Raw genomic sequence first — 13,715 nt, forward strand, 5'->3', positions numbered from 1 at the left:
GCCCCTCACTCAGGAGGCCCCTCACTCAGGAGGCCCCTCACTCAGGAGGCCCCTCACTCAGGAGGCCCCTCACTCAGGAGGCCCCTCACTCAGGAGGCGGGTCTGGCCCCCAGCCTTCCTCAGCATGACGAGGACAGCCGCTAGAAGCCAATCTGAAGGACGGGCAGTGGGGCTGAGCATCCCAAAGGGCACATGAGGACTTTTCAACAGCCTTTTCAACGGCCGTGTGGGCCCACCAAGCCAGATCCCCATTCAGAGCCAGCTGGCGCCTGCTGAGCTTCCCTGAGGGCCGGCTTTCTCAGGGCCGAGTCCTGCCAGGCCTCAGGAAGCCAGAAAAAAACCAAACCCTGTGCCATCGAGTCAATTCCGACTCACAGCGACCCTACAGGACAGAGCAGAACTGCCCCATGCGTTTCCAAGGAGTGGCTGGTGGATTCGAGCTGCTGACCTTTTGGTTAGCAGCCTGAGCTCTTAACCAATTCACCAGCAGGGCTCCCAGCTTCAGGAAAGAGGGGCAGAACGCCACACAGACGGGACCAGATGGGGAGCCTTCGCCTCGGTAAGGCAGAAACTGCCGCGTGTGGCCGTTCGGGAGGCACGAGAGGATCGGAAGCGGAAGGGCGCCCTTGCGGGAACGTCTGGGGCTGCCCAGCACAGGAAGAAAAGAGATGGGGGTCTGAGCACAGACACCGTCACCTAGTAACCTCGGGACCCTGGGCAGGCCACTGCCCTCCTCAGTCTCCGTTCCCAGCCAGAAAGCGGGAGACGCCATCTACAGAGGTAACAGTGAGGACTGAATGGGACGGTGCATGCATGGCCTTGGGCCCCTCACTCTCTCACGGGGCCCCCCGGCCCTGGAGCACCGAGGGAGGAGAGGAGGCATAGAGAGGCTGTTTCGGAGACCCCTCCTTGCCCAGAATTCGGGTTCTCAGGCAGCTTAAAGATGGCACCTGGCCAGGGGCTTGGGCTTCCTAAGAGGGGGCCCACGGGGGAGACAGGGGTGCAGGGACGTGAGATCCCCCACCACGCCTGAGAGCCCAGCACTCACTTGTTGGGTCTCCTCAGGGAGGTGCAGCCCATTCCTCCGGCTGAGCTTGATCAGCCGCTCCAGGTACCGCGTGGCCTCCGGCCTCAGCGTATCCTTCTCAACTTTTTCCTAGAACGACAAAATCAAAACACCGTTCACGTGGAAAACAGCGACAACACCAACTGCAGGGAAGCTATGGAGAAACGAGATCGCTCACGCGTGGCTGGTGGGAAGGTAAAATGGTGCAGCCGCCTGGGAAGCCATTTGGCGGTTTCTCCACACACTAAGGCTGTGGCTGCCGCAGAACCCAGCAGTGCGCTCCTGGGCCCCAGTCCTGAGAAACCTGTGTGCAGCCCAAACCCTACACGACCGTTCTCAGCGGCTTCATCTGCAGTAATGAAGCCCGGAACCGGCCAGAGCGCCTCCAAAGGCGAGCGGCTCAGCAGGAACGGGCTCGGCGGGCGGCGACACTGTCAGCATCCTGGGGGTGGCACTGACTCCAGTTTGGCCACGTGTTCGCACTGGGGGGAAACTGGGCCCAGTGCACAAGGGACCCCTCTGTGCTGTTTCTTACACCTGCACACCAGGCTACAACTGTCTCAACAACTTCAACGTGAAAAAGAAAGTGTTTACGGTTTCACGGGCCTCGCCTGCCCCTATCTGCACCACAGCAAAGCGGCTGCGTTTTCCAGGGAACGGGAGAGGCATGTCGAGCTGCAGGCGCCCGTGCCCACGGGGATGAATCACAGGCGCGGGAGACATCTTAGGTCTCTTCTGCTTCTCATGCCAATTAGCAGCAGCAGAGGTCACTGTCATAGACTGAATCATGTCCCCAACAATGTGTGTCGAAGTCTGGCCCCTGTCCCTGTGGCTGGGACTCTGTTTACAAACACGGTTTTTCTTTTGTTATGTTAATGCAGCCACACCAGAGCAGGGTAACTCCTACACCTCATCGCTTCTGAGACATAAAAAGAGCACGTCAGACACACAGACACACTCCCAGGGTGCAGACAGACACTGTGTCACAGAGACACACCCACAGGGCAGACGGACGCACGTCCAGGGGGCAGACGGACTCACTCCCAGGGTGCAGACAGACACTGTGTCGCAGAGACACACCCAGAGGGCAGACGGACGCACGCCCAGGGGGCAGATGGATGCACGTCCAGGGGGTAGACGGACTCACACCCAGGAGGCAGACACCATGTCCCAGAGACACACCCAGGGGGCAGACGGACGCACGCCCAGGGGGCAGACGGACGCACGCCCAGGGGGCAGATGGACGCACGTCCAGGGGGCAGACGGACTCACTCCCAGGGTGCAGACAGACACTGTGTCACAGAGACACACCCACAGGGCAGACGGACGCACGCCCAGGGGGCAGATGGACGCACGTCCAGGGGGCAGACACCATGTCCCAGAGACTCACCCAGGGGGCAGACAGACACCGTGCAGGGTCCATCTCCAAGCTGAGAAAGGCCAAGGATCGCCAGCGGACAGCACACACTGGGAGAGAGGCCACACAGAATCCCCATGGCCGAGACCCTGACCTGGCCTTCCAGCCTCCAGAACAGAGAATGAGCGCCTGTCCTCTAAAGCCCCCACAGGTGGTATTCGCGCTATGGCGACACAGGACAAGACAGTCATCACGGGTGTGCAGAGGGAGCACTGACGAGAGGCGGAACCCCAGATGTGCCCTGTCCCCCTGAGCGTGTCACTGGGCCTCTATTCACACATGGAACTTAAGACACCATCTCTCGGTAACAGCCAGGAGGGGTATAACATGAAGTGGTGGATGTGGGAGAGGCTTTCGGGGCTGAGCTGTAGGTGCGTGATCTCATTAAAATCTCGAGTGCAGAATTCTCTGGTTCTTTAGAGACTGGCCTCTCGGTCCGGGTCTCCCGCACCCCACCTGCGTCAGCCGTGCCCTGCGCTGCAGCCTCACCTGCAGCCAGACAATCCTCTGGTACACATCCTGCCGCATGCTCATCTCCACGTCAAACTCTGACAGCTTTCTGTCCGCCTCCGTGCTGGCGGTCCGGATCTCTTTGGACGGGGAGACGTGCTGGGGGAAATCAAGGATATTCCTCTGAACTGAAACAGGCAAGACGAGACAGGCGTGAAAACGGACCCTGGATGGAGACTGGCCGGCGCCCACCAAACCCCAGATAATCGGCTCATTCACTCCCTGAACATTCTTGGGCAGCGGGGTACAGGCGTGAAGAGCTGCAGCCCATGCCCTCCAGACCTCACAGACCAAATGGATGCGTGAGTGAAACCATGACGCTCCCGCAGGAAGGGACACACAGGGACAGGCTTGACAAGTGACACCATGACGCTCCCGCAGGAAGGGACACCATAGAGAAAGGTGTGACCCCAGTGAGAGGCCGGCAGAACTCTAGAACGAGATCCACAGCCGGGGAGGGCCGTGCTTTAAGGTCCGGAGCAGCTTTATAACTGACAGAGCCCGCCCGCTCTCTGTGTAACGGGGAGCGTGGGTGGCTCTAAAGCCTAGGCTTTAACGCAGAGCCACCAGAAAAACACGGAACAACTGCCATCGAGCCGACCACCTCCTGGCGCCCCACGTGTCAGAGCAGAACTGTGCTCCACAGGGTTTTCAGTGGCTCAACTCTCAGAAGGGGATCATCAGTCACCAGAACCAAAACCAGACCCGTCGCTGTCGAGTTGATTCTGACTCCTAGCGACCCCACAGGACAGAGCAGAACTGCCCCACAGGGCTTCCAAGGAGCGCCCGGTGGATTCGAACTGCTGAGCGTTTAGTTAGCAGCTGAGCTCTTAACCACTGTGCCACCAGGGCTCCAGAGTTACCACACAACCTAGTAATTCCACCCTTAGGTATCTACCTGAAAGAAATAACATGTCCACACAGAAAATACACCCCAGAGTACACTGCGACGGCCTTCACGACGGCCAAATGGTGGGAACAACAACCCGGCGCCCGTGCCCAGGCGACGAACAGACACAACGTGGCCCATCCACACGGCGGGCTACTGCTCCGCCAGAGGACGGAAGCGGATACACGGCCACAGATGAAGCCTGAAAACGTCACCCTCAGTGACAGAAGCCAGACACAAAGGACCACGTGCCGTATGATTCTGCTGACGTGAAACGTTCAGAAAAAAAAGCACACACGAAAGAAAAAAGCGGGAAAAAGCAGGAAAGCCGGAAAGCAGGTTAGTGGTCGGCTGGGGCTGGGGAGGGAGAACGGGCACCGACTGCTAACGGGCGCAGGGTTTCTTTTTGGAGCGACGGAAATGTTCTAAGATTGACTGCGGTGATGGCTGCACACCCCTGTGGACATATTAACCACTGAATTGTATAAACGGGTGAAGTGTACGATATGGGAGTTACATCTCAAGAAAGCTGCTATCACAAGGAAAAATAAACAGGGTAGCCCTGGTGGCGCAGTGGTTAAGTGCTTGGCCGCTAACTGAAAGGTTGGAGGTTTGAACCCACCAGCGGCCCTGCGGGAGAAAGATGTGGCAGTCTGCTTCCATAAAGATTACAGCCTTGGAAACCCTACGGGGCAGTTCTACTCTGTCCTTTAGGGCTGCTGTGAGTCGGAACTGACTCAACAGCACACAGTATTTAACACTGAGTACGTGCCAGGCCTTTCATTAAGCATTTTATAAATATTAACTTATTTCATTCTCCTAGAAGCCCCACAGGAGCCCTGGTGGCACGGTGGTTAAGCGCTTGGCTGCTAACCAAAAGGTCAGTGGTTTGAACCCACCAGAGGCTCCTGAGAAAGATGTGGCAGTCTGCTTCCGTAAAGATGCCAGCCTTGGAAACCCTGTGTGGCACTTCTACTCTGTCCTATTGGCTCGCTATTAGTCGGAACCAACTCGGCAACAGGGTTGGTTTGGAAGCTTTCCAAGGAAGAGACTGGAATTCAGTTTGCGGTTCAGTCACTTCTGTGATTTGGGGCCAATGACAGCATCCCCGAGTCTCAGTGTGTGGAGCTGAAAATGGAGCACCCTGTCAGGACGGTGAGGCGAGTCGTCCCCTCTGCCAGCTGTCACTGAGGGTGGGGAGCGCGCCAAGCCCGAGGAACTGCAGGGAGACAGCGTGGCTGGCAGACAGCCCCGGGAAGTGCCGAGGGAAGGCAGGCGGTGCAGGGCATGGTAGACCATGTTGGGGACACTGTCTTCATCCCAAGGGCTGTGGAAAGGGACTGAAGGGTCATACGAGGGGACTGACATGATCAACTTTATCTTTAAAATTACTCTGGCTACTAAGTAGAGCCACCACCCATCTGTCACTGTGTCATTCTGTGGTGACTTGCATGTTGCTCTGATGTTGGAAGCTTTGCCACCAGTATTTCAAACACCAATAGGGTCACCCATGGTGAACAGATTTCAGGGGAGCCTCCAGACTAAGACAGACTAGGGAGAAAGTCTGGGCAGTCTACTTCCAAAATGGAGCCTCAAGGCTAAGACAGACTAGGAAGAAAGGCCTGGCAATCTACTTCCAAAAACCAGCCAATGAAAACCCTACGGATCCGATACAGTGCTGGAAGATGGGCCCCTAGGATAAAAGACAACAATGGACCAAGCACGGCCTGCCATCTGGAAGATGGCGTGGGACCGGAAGAGCGTCCTTCTGTCGTGCGTGGGGTTGCGTGAGTCGGAGCTGCCTCGACATCAGCTGACAACGAGATGGAGAAGAAAAGGGCACGAGACAAGGTCAGGCGGGGGGAGACCAAGTAACGCCTGGCCCTTGTCTGCTGGGCAATGCTGGGAATTACTGCCACTCGGTCCTCAGGACACTCCGAGATGAGGGGGAAGGAAAGGCACCCCGCCGGGCTAAACCCCGCCTGAGCCGCAGCGTGCACGGGAGGCACAGCCAGGACCCGGCTTCCCAAGCTGTGGCCTCACCCCTAGCCTGCTGCACATCGCTCATGCCAGCAAAGCCGGCAGCCTGCACGGTGCAGCCCGGGGTCGGCACGCCACCACGCGAAGCCTCAGGGACACACAAGGACCCCTCAGCTTGAATCCAAAGAATCAGGATGGTTCCCCAAACAGTTTTGCCAGAGAATCGGGGGGCGGGGGCGTTCCTTGACACCGTGTGTACACTGACAATCCCTACAGGGGCTCTGGGGAGCAGCTGTCATCACTGACTTCACCAGCCACCTCCCTCCTAACCAAGGGAAGAAAAGGATCAGAAAGAGAAGGAGCCAGCTGGCGGGTATACAGTGTCCCCCAAAATCATCAAGAGAGGGATTAGAAAGAGGAGTCAGCTGGCGAGTATACAGTGTCCCCCAAAATCATCAAGAGAGGGATTAGAAAGAGGAGTCAGCTGGCAGGTGTACAGTGTCCCCCAAAATCATCAAGAGAAGGATTAGAAGAGGAGTCAGCTGGCGGGCATACAGTGTCCCCCCAAAATCATCAAGAAAAGGATCAGAAACAGAAGGAGCCAGTTGGCGGGTGTACAGTGTCCCCTCAAAATCATCGAGAAGGATTAGAAAGAGAAGGAGCCAGCTGGTGGGTGTACAGTGTCCCCCCAAAATCATCAAGAGAAGGATTAGAAAGAGAAGGAGCCAGCTGGTGGGTGTACAGTGTCCCCCCAAAATTCATGTCCCCCAGAACCTGTGAATGTGACCTGGTTTGCAAGCCGGGTTTCTGCGGATATAATAAGCTCAGATAAGGTCGTAAGGGAGGACGGCGGGCCCTAAGCCAATGACCGGCGTCCCTGTAAAAACCAAAAACACCCAAACCCACTACCGTCAAGTTGATTCCAACTCATAGTAACCCCACAGGGTTTACAAGGCTGCAAATCTCTATGGAAGCAAACTGCCACAGCTTTCTCCCACAGAGCCACTGGGGGTTTTGAACCGCTGACCTTTTGGTTAGCAGTCAATCGCTTTAACCACTACACCACCAGGGCTCCTGGTGTCCTTATAAGTGGAGGGAAACTTGGACACAGAGACCCATGGAGAGGAAGACAGCCATGTGAAGACAGAGGCGAAGACTGGAGTGATGGTCTGTAAGCCGGGGATGCCGAGGACTCGGGGGAAGCCCCAGATGCCAGAAGAGACCGGCACGCTCCTTGCCAGAGCCTTCTGAGGGAGCGCGGCACTGCCCACAGCTTCCAGGCTTCCAGCCCCCGGAACCGGGGAGAGCGCGTTTCTGCATGTTAAGCTCCCAGTGTGCAGCACTTGCTCTGGCAGCCCCGTGACACTCAGACAGGTGGCACTGAGGCCACCGAATGGCGGCAGGGTGGGGTGACAAGAGCAAACAGAAGGTGGCCAAGTGCAGAAGTTGAGAGAAAACAGATGCCCCCAGGGGCAGGAAAGGGGCCCGAGAGGACCTGAGTTCCAGGCAGGAAGCTGAGCTGACATGTGGGCAGGTGTCTGTTCAGACAGATTTCCCAGCTCAAGGCTCTCAAGTGTCGCAACTGATCAGGAACGAGCGTCAGCAACGAGTAGGGGAGCGGGACGCAGGCAGCAGCGGGGGGCACCGGCTTTTCCTGGATGCCTCTCGGTGACCGGCACCTGACAGGTGCCTCTACCTGGGCCGTTGCGTTTGCTCATCACAACCACCTGGGGAGCAGGTGGATCACCCGCACCTCACAGAGAGATCCCCCAGAGTGAGACCAAGAAGTAGCTAGAAACTACGTGACTGTGAAAACCCTCTGGACCACCACAGTCCAATGCACAGCAGATCGTGGGGACGGCACAGGTCCAGGAAGTGTCTCATTCCGTGGTGCCCGGGGTCACCATGAGTTGGGGCGACTTGACAGCAGCTCACAACAACAACAGCTGGAAGCAATGAGAAGTGGGGTCTGAACCCGCCCCCCACACCTCCAGCTGAGCACTTCCACCGGGTCACACCACCTCCCCTGGCACCATCGAGCCACACACGGCGCCCGACCTGGACTTACCCGTGTAAGACACCTCCACATCAGCCAGGGCCTTGAGCGTGCTCTCGTACGACACGTCTTCAAACTCCTGGGCTCCCACCTGGTCGTACACGCGCTTGGTCTTCTCCATGAGCTCCCTGGTCAGCTCCTCGATCTGCTGGGCGCTCAGGTCCCAGCGCAGGTAGTTCACCATGGGGCACGGAGACGCCACGTCCAGGACCTCGCCTGCACAGGCTAGACAGGAGGAAACAAAGAACAGCCCCCATTGTGTCTGTTCCAAGGCCAGAATCAGGGCCAAAGGAACTAGGGGGTGGGGGAGTATCGCCCACTTCCCCGCCCAGATCAGTAAGGCCGCTCTGTGGGTGCACACAGACAGTTCCATCCTCTAGAGCTGTGTGTCTCACCTGTGGTAACTCTGCCCCAGGTGACTCAGCAATGTCTAGGGACATGTGTGGGTGTCACGACTGTGGGGGGGTGCTGCTGCATCGAGTGGGTGGAGGCCAGGGATGCTGCTCAGGACCCTACAGTGCACAGGACAGCCCCAGCCCAGAGAAGAATGCAGCCCCCATGTCAGCAGTGCCGAGAGGGGAGAGACCCCACGCTATTTATCTGAAAGACACTGGCACTGGGTCCCTGCTCACACCACACACCAGAATAAATTCCTGATAGTTCAGCTGGTGTAAACCAGGGGGGCCCTCCAGCTCCTGTGATTTCCCTCCTCTCTCCTCCCCACTCAGTGTGTGGATTCAAACGTGGGCAGCGTCCTGGGACATCAGTAGGTCAGCTGATTATGGGATGCAGAGTCTCTTGGAGGTCAGTGGAATCCCCCAACCCAGGGGTCCTCACCAGGGGTGATTCTGCCCTCAGAGGACACTGGGAGATATATCCATGGGTGTCACATCTGGGGGGTGCTACTGGCATTGAGTGGGTGGAGGTCGGGAATGCTGCTCAACACCCTACAGTGCTCAGGGTGGCTCCAACCCAGAAAAGAATCTAGCCATAAACGTTCACATAGCTGTTAAAAAATCCTGCCCTCCAGACACCAAACCCAGGTCCCACAGGCGTTTACAGAACAGGGGGCTCCAGAGCTAGTGTTGCACAGCTCAACTCTCACGGGCCAGAGAGGAAGAGGAAGAGGGAGGCTCCTTCCCTATCCCATGCCCGGCCACGCCCGGCCGAGAGAACACACCAGCCCCCCACTCACCAGCTCCACATGGAATTCAGGAGCGGGTGGCGGTCAAGATGTCCAGGTACTGTGGGAGTATAATTAGGGACCTCGCCCCAAGGGCCCCTGAGGAAGGGATGGTTAAAGGGTGACTGGCTGGGTGGGGGTCAAGGCCAAGGGAATAACCTCTGGGAAGGCCCAGAAGCGTGACTTCTGAGGAAAGCCAGTGTGGCTGAGCCAGAGAAGTAACAAAACCATCTGGCAGAACCTGGGAGAGCCTGTGGGTATAGAACAGGGGCCGCACACCTGTTCAGTAAGGGGCCACATGTTTTGGGCTTTGCGGGCCACATCTGTCCTCGCGTTATCTCAAAAGCATGTTTAGCTCATGGGCTACGCAAACCAGGTGGGCCGCAGTCGGCCAGGCCCTGGTGTGCACGGCAGAGGCCTGGGAGTGGGAGGGGGCAGTGGCCAGCTAAGAGTGTAGCAGCTGAAGTCTGACTGCCCGGGTTTGGGCCCCACCTCTGCCACTTGCTACCTGTGGAATCACAGCAAGAGGACTCCCATCTGTAAAATGGGAGTGGCTCAGATCACAGAGCACAGACCCGTCTGAATCCAACAAGGGAAGAATGCCTGGCGCCCTGAATGACACAAGGTTCCCAGTATCCAGTGGCTAGTTACTGCCGAGTCGACTCCAGCTCAGGGGGACCTCACGTGTGTGTCAGAGCAGAACTGTGCTCCATGCGGTTTTCCACGGCTGGTTCTTTGGAAGCAGATTGCCAGGCCTTTCTCCCAAGGTGCCTCTGGGTAGACTCAAATCTCCAACCTCAGTTAGCAGCCGAGCGCATGAACTGTTTGCACCATGAAGGGACTCTAAAAACGCAGCTATTGAAAACCCCGTGGAACACAGATCTACTTTGACACACATGGGGTCGCCATGAGTTAGAATCAACTTGAGTTAGAATCGACTCAACGGCAAAGGGTTTTTCAAGACACAGCTGTTATTATTTCAGGCCATAATTGTTTAACCAAAGACCGTGGAGGCCCACACTTAGACCAAGGCCAGAAACACTGAAACTTCCAAACACCAAAACTTTAATACCACTAGTCTTATGGGGAAAAAATGACAGGGTTTAAAACACGAGTAACACAACTAAAATTAACAGCAAAGACGTACAGTGATTGCTGCAGCGACAATCACTGAAAACTCACGGGAGTAGGGAACTCAACCTGGAAACAGCAAGATTGTTAACACCTCAGTCTTCCTTTCTGAGCAAAGGTCTCAAGCTATATTTTGTGAATGACGAAGAGAGATCACCAGTAACTGATGACTATTAAAGAACCAGTTACAGAAGTTAAGAAATTTCAAAAGAAAGAAATGAGATAAGCTCACAGAATCGAATTTTTTTTTTACTATATAAAAAGAAACCAAGAAGATATTAAAGTCAAACCATTCCTCAGAGACTTTTAACCAAATAATCAATTTTTCATCTCCTTTTGATAAATTTTTATAAAATTATCTACCCGTATACAAATTCCACAAATTATGTTGAATCACAATCTAAGCTAAATGAAAGTAAAAACCCTAACTGCAAACAGTTCCCCAATACTGTGCTTCCACAGCAAATGTATTAGACTATTGCAACAACCCCATTCAAACAAGGTTGGAATCCTGCGTGATAGGCTAATTATACTACCCTCAGAATACAGGCAGTCATGAAAATAACAACGGCTATGAACACTCCCTAGAAATCACTTCATAAACACTAACCTCACTTGGACCCTAGATGGTTTCCCCACTTATTGTTTGTGTAAATATTTGTTAAAAATAAAGCCCACAAAATTACAGACAAAAAAAAAAGTATTAGAAGATTTTAAAGAGTAAAATTTTAGAAAGTGAACAATGAGTTAATAACATCCGAGAGGAATGTACTTGTTAGAACAATCAATTACACAAGATCAAAAGGGCATTACCTGCCCAAAAGTGAAGATGAGAAAGCAGGAAGGGGTAGAAAATCAGGACAAAAGAAAATGGGGAAACCAAGGCGGAAATGGGGTGAATTGTGACACTTGACACATTGTGGGCAATGAATCTAAGGTCACCAAACACTTTATGTACAAACTATCCAATGGGAAACCAATGTGCTCTGTGAACTTTCACCTAAAGCAGTCAAAAAAAAAAAAAAAGAGTTACTTTTAAGTGTAAAAAAAAGGGCTTGGCTGCTAACTGAAAGGTCGGTGATTTGAGTCCACCCAGCCGTCCCTCAAGAGAAAGTACTGGCAATCTGCTCCCATAAAGGTCACAGCCTAGGAAACCCTATGGGGCAGTTCTACTCTGTCACATGAGGTTGCCATGAGTCAGAATCGACTGGACGGGCACCCAACAACAATAACAAGCCAATACAGGTGAGGTTTTCTGGCCAAATGCTCCAAAGTTAGGCAATATCCTTCTGTGTGCAGAGTATTTGGGGTTTCAAAACTGCACACAAGGGACTGTGGGTCTATATTAAACGTTGTAGTAATGAAACCCTCAGGAGCTCAGGAAAGATGGAGATCCCTGTGAGCTGGAACTGGTAAGAAGCTCCCAGAGGAGATGGGATTAGAGGAAACTGAGCACATGCATTCATCCTGCAAATATTCACGGACTGCCATCTATGCACGGGACTGAGCTGAACACCCAGCAGCAAACGAGGTGGACAGCATTCCTGCCTTCCTAAATAACCATAATTATTATTATTATCCTCATAGCAGTCTGTTGGAGAAAGATCTGGAGAGTGGGGCCAGGGTGCAGGAGGGCAAGAAAAAATTCAAGGGTACTAGCAAGCATGCAGGAGTCCCTCGGTGGTGCAAATGGTTAAGTGCTCAACTAGACCAAAGGTCAGCGCTTCGAACCCACCCAACAGCTCCTCAGGAAAAAGATCACCTAGTGATCTGCTCCCATAAAGATGACGCCCTAGGAAACCCTATGGGGCAGTTCCACTCTATCACCAGGGGTCGCCATAAGTCAGAATTGACTCCACAGTACCCTACAACAGTCAGTAAGGAAGGAGTCCCCGGGTGGAGCAAACGGTTAAGTGCTCAACTACTAGTTGAAGTGTTGGCGATTGGAACCCACCCAGAGATGCCTCAGAAGAAAGGCCTGGAGATCTGCTTCCAAAAGGGCACAAGAAGGCACTACACAACAACCTGGGTGATTTTCCAACATAAATCACGTCACGTCACCCCCCTAATAAAAGCCATCCCACTGCGCGCCTATGTTCTTAAAATAAAAGGCCCTGCCAACTTACTGACTTCTAGCCAAACCGGCTTCTTGTTCTCCAAACAGGTCACTCGCGTTCCCGCCTCCAGACCTTTGCCTCTGCCCTCCCCCAGATCCGGGCAGGACAGCGCCTTTTCCCCATTCAACTCTAGGTTCAAACGTCACCTCCACCAGGAAGCCCTCCGGGACAACCACCTGCCCTCCAGTCTCCATGAGGTTGCCCCATTGTTTTTTACTTGCTCCCGCTATCTGAAATCCTCCCCTGCTCGGTAACGTGTTTACCGTCTGCCTCCGATCTAGAAGTCTGCGAGGACGGTGACCCCCGAGTCCACCCCAGGCCTGGCCAGTCCTTGACATCGAGTTTGCGGAATGAATGAAGCGCTGGGAAAACTGGCTCATTCATTCCGCAAACTAGGGGGCGGGGGCCCCGGGCTCGTGCCCTGACCTGGCCAGGGTCACCCTAGGGTCACTGGGCTCGGTCTGAGGCCCAAGCTGCGACCCCGGGAGGCTCGAGGGTCTAGGGGTCGCCCGGGGACAGAGAGTGGGAGCCGCGCTGCCGAGGGGCGGCCAGTACCTGCGGGGGGCTTCATGGTGGGTGGGTGTGCGCCGGCGGCTCCCTCGCTCCACTTCGTCCGGGGTGAACTGCTTCCAACGCCGCCGCGACTGCCTCAGTTTCTCAGTCGTCGCCGCAGTTCCCACACTGAGGCGCCCGCTGCCCGCCGCGCGCAGGGCACACTGGGAGGGCGCGTGCGCGCGGAAGGCGGGACACTGACGTACACCCGAGCTCCGCCCACACCTCCTGGCGGCAGGCCCCGCGCGGACGCACGTCGTGCTGTCGCCAGGATTCTCCCGGCTCCTCATTGGATCGTAGAAGTGGGAGGGGCGGAGCCTCGGGCTCCACCCCCAGAGCCGCTGGGCGCGTCTGTGGAAACAACACGTGGGCCTGGCGCCTCTGAGCCCGTGTGTGAGGCTCTTTTTGGTGGTACTTCTTCACCTGCGCTTCTCGCTCTAGTATTTTCTTGCTCTTTTTTTTTTTAAATAATTTATTTTATTTTTGTTGTTGTTGGGAGTATACACAGCAGAACATACACCAATTCAATAATTTCTACATGTGCAATTCAGTGATGTTGATTACATTCTTCAAGTTATGCAATCATTCTTACTCTCCTTTTCAAAATTGTTCCTCCACCATTAGCGTGAAATCACTGCTCCTGAAGGTTCCTTTCTACTCTTTCGAGTTGATGTTGTCAATTTGATCCCATACAGATAGTTCTTTAAAAGCTTAGCTCAGTATTAATTGGCGTGTTTCTCCTTTCTAGCTAAGGAGCCCTGGTGGCACAGTGACTAAGCGCTCGGCTGCTAACCGAAAGGTAGGCAGTTCAAAC

At 54.8% G+C, this 13,715-nt stretch overlaps 1 protein-coding gene across 1 annotated transcript in view; it reads right to left on the bottom strand.

Moving 5' to 3' along the window:
- THOP1 (thimet oligopeptidase 1) overlaps positions 1 to 12,998 on the bottom strand; it is a 21,433-nt gene extending 8,435 nt beyond the window's left edge. Inside the window, 4 exon segments of the mRNA XM_004378486.2 lie at positions 1,045 to 1,156; positions 2,973 to 3,121; positions 7,931 to 8,143; positions 12,905 to 12,998. Coding sequence (XP_004378543.1) covers positions 1,045 to 1,156; positions 2,973 to 3,121; positions 7,931 to 8,143; positions 12,905 to 12,920 — 490 coding nt within the window. The 5' untranslated portion in view covers positions 12,921 to 12,998.
- Positions 12,999 to 13,715: the final 717 nt, after the last annotated feature.

This window comes from Trichechus manatus, unplaced genomic scaffold (assembly GCF_000243295.1).
Source record: "Trichechus manatus latirostris isolate Lorelei unplaced genomic scaffold, TriManLat1.0 scaffold00057, whole genome shotgun sequence".
In the NCBI taxonomy this organism is placed as follows: domain Eukaryota; kingdom Metazoa; phylum Chordata; class Mammalia; order Sirenia; family Trichechidae; genus Trichechus; species Trichechus manatus.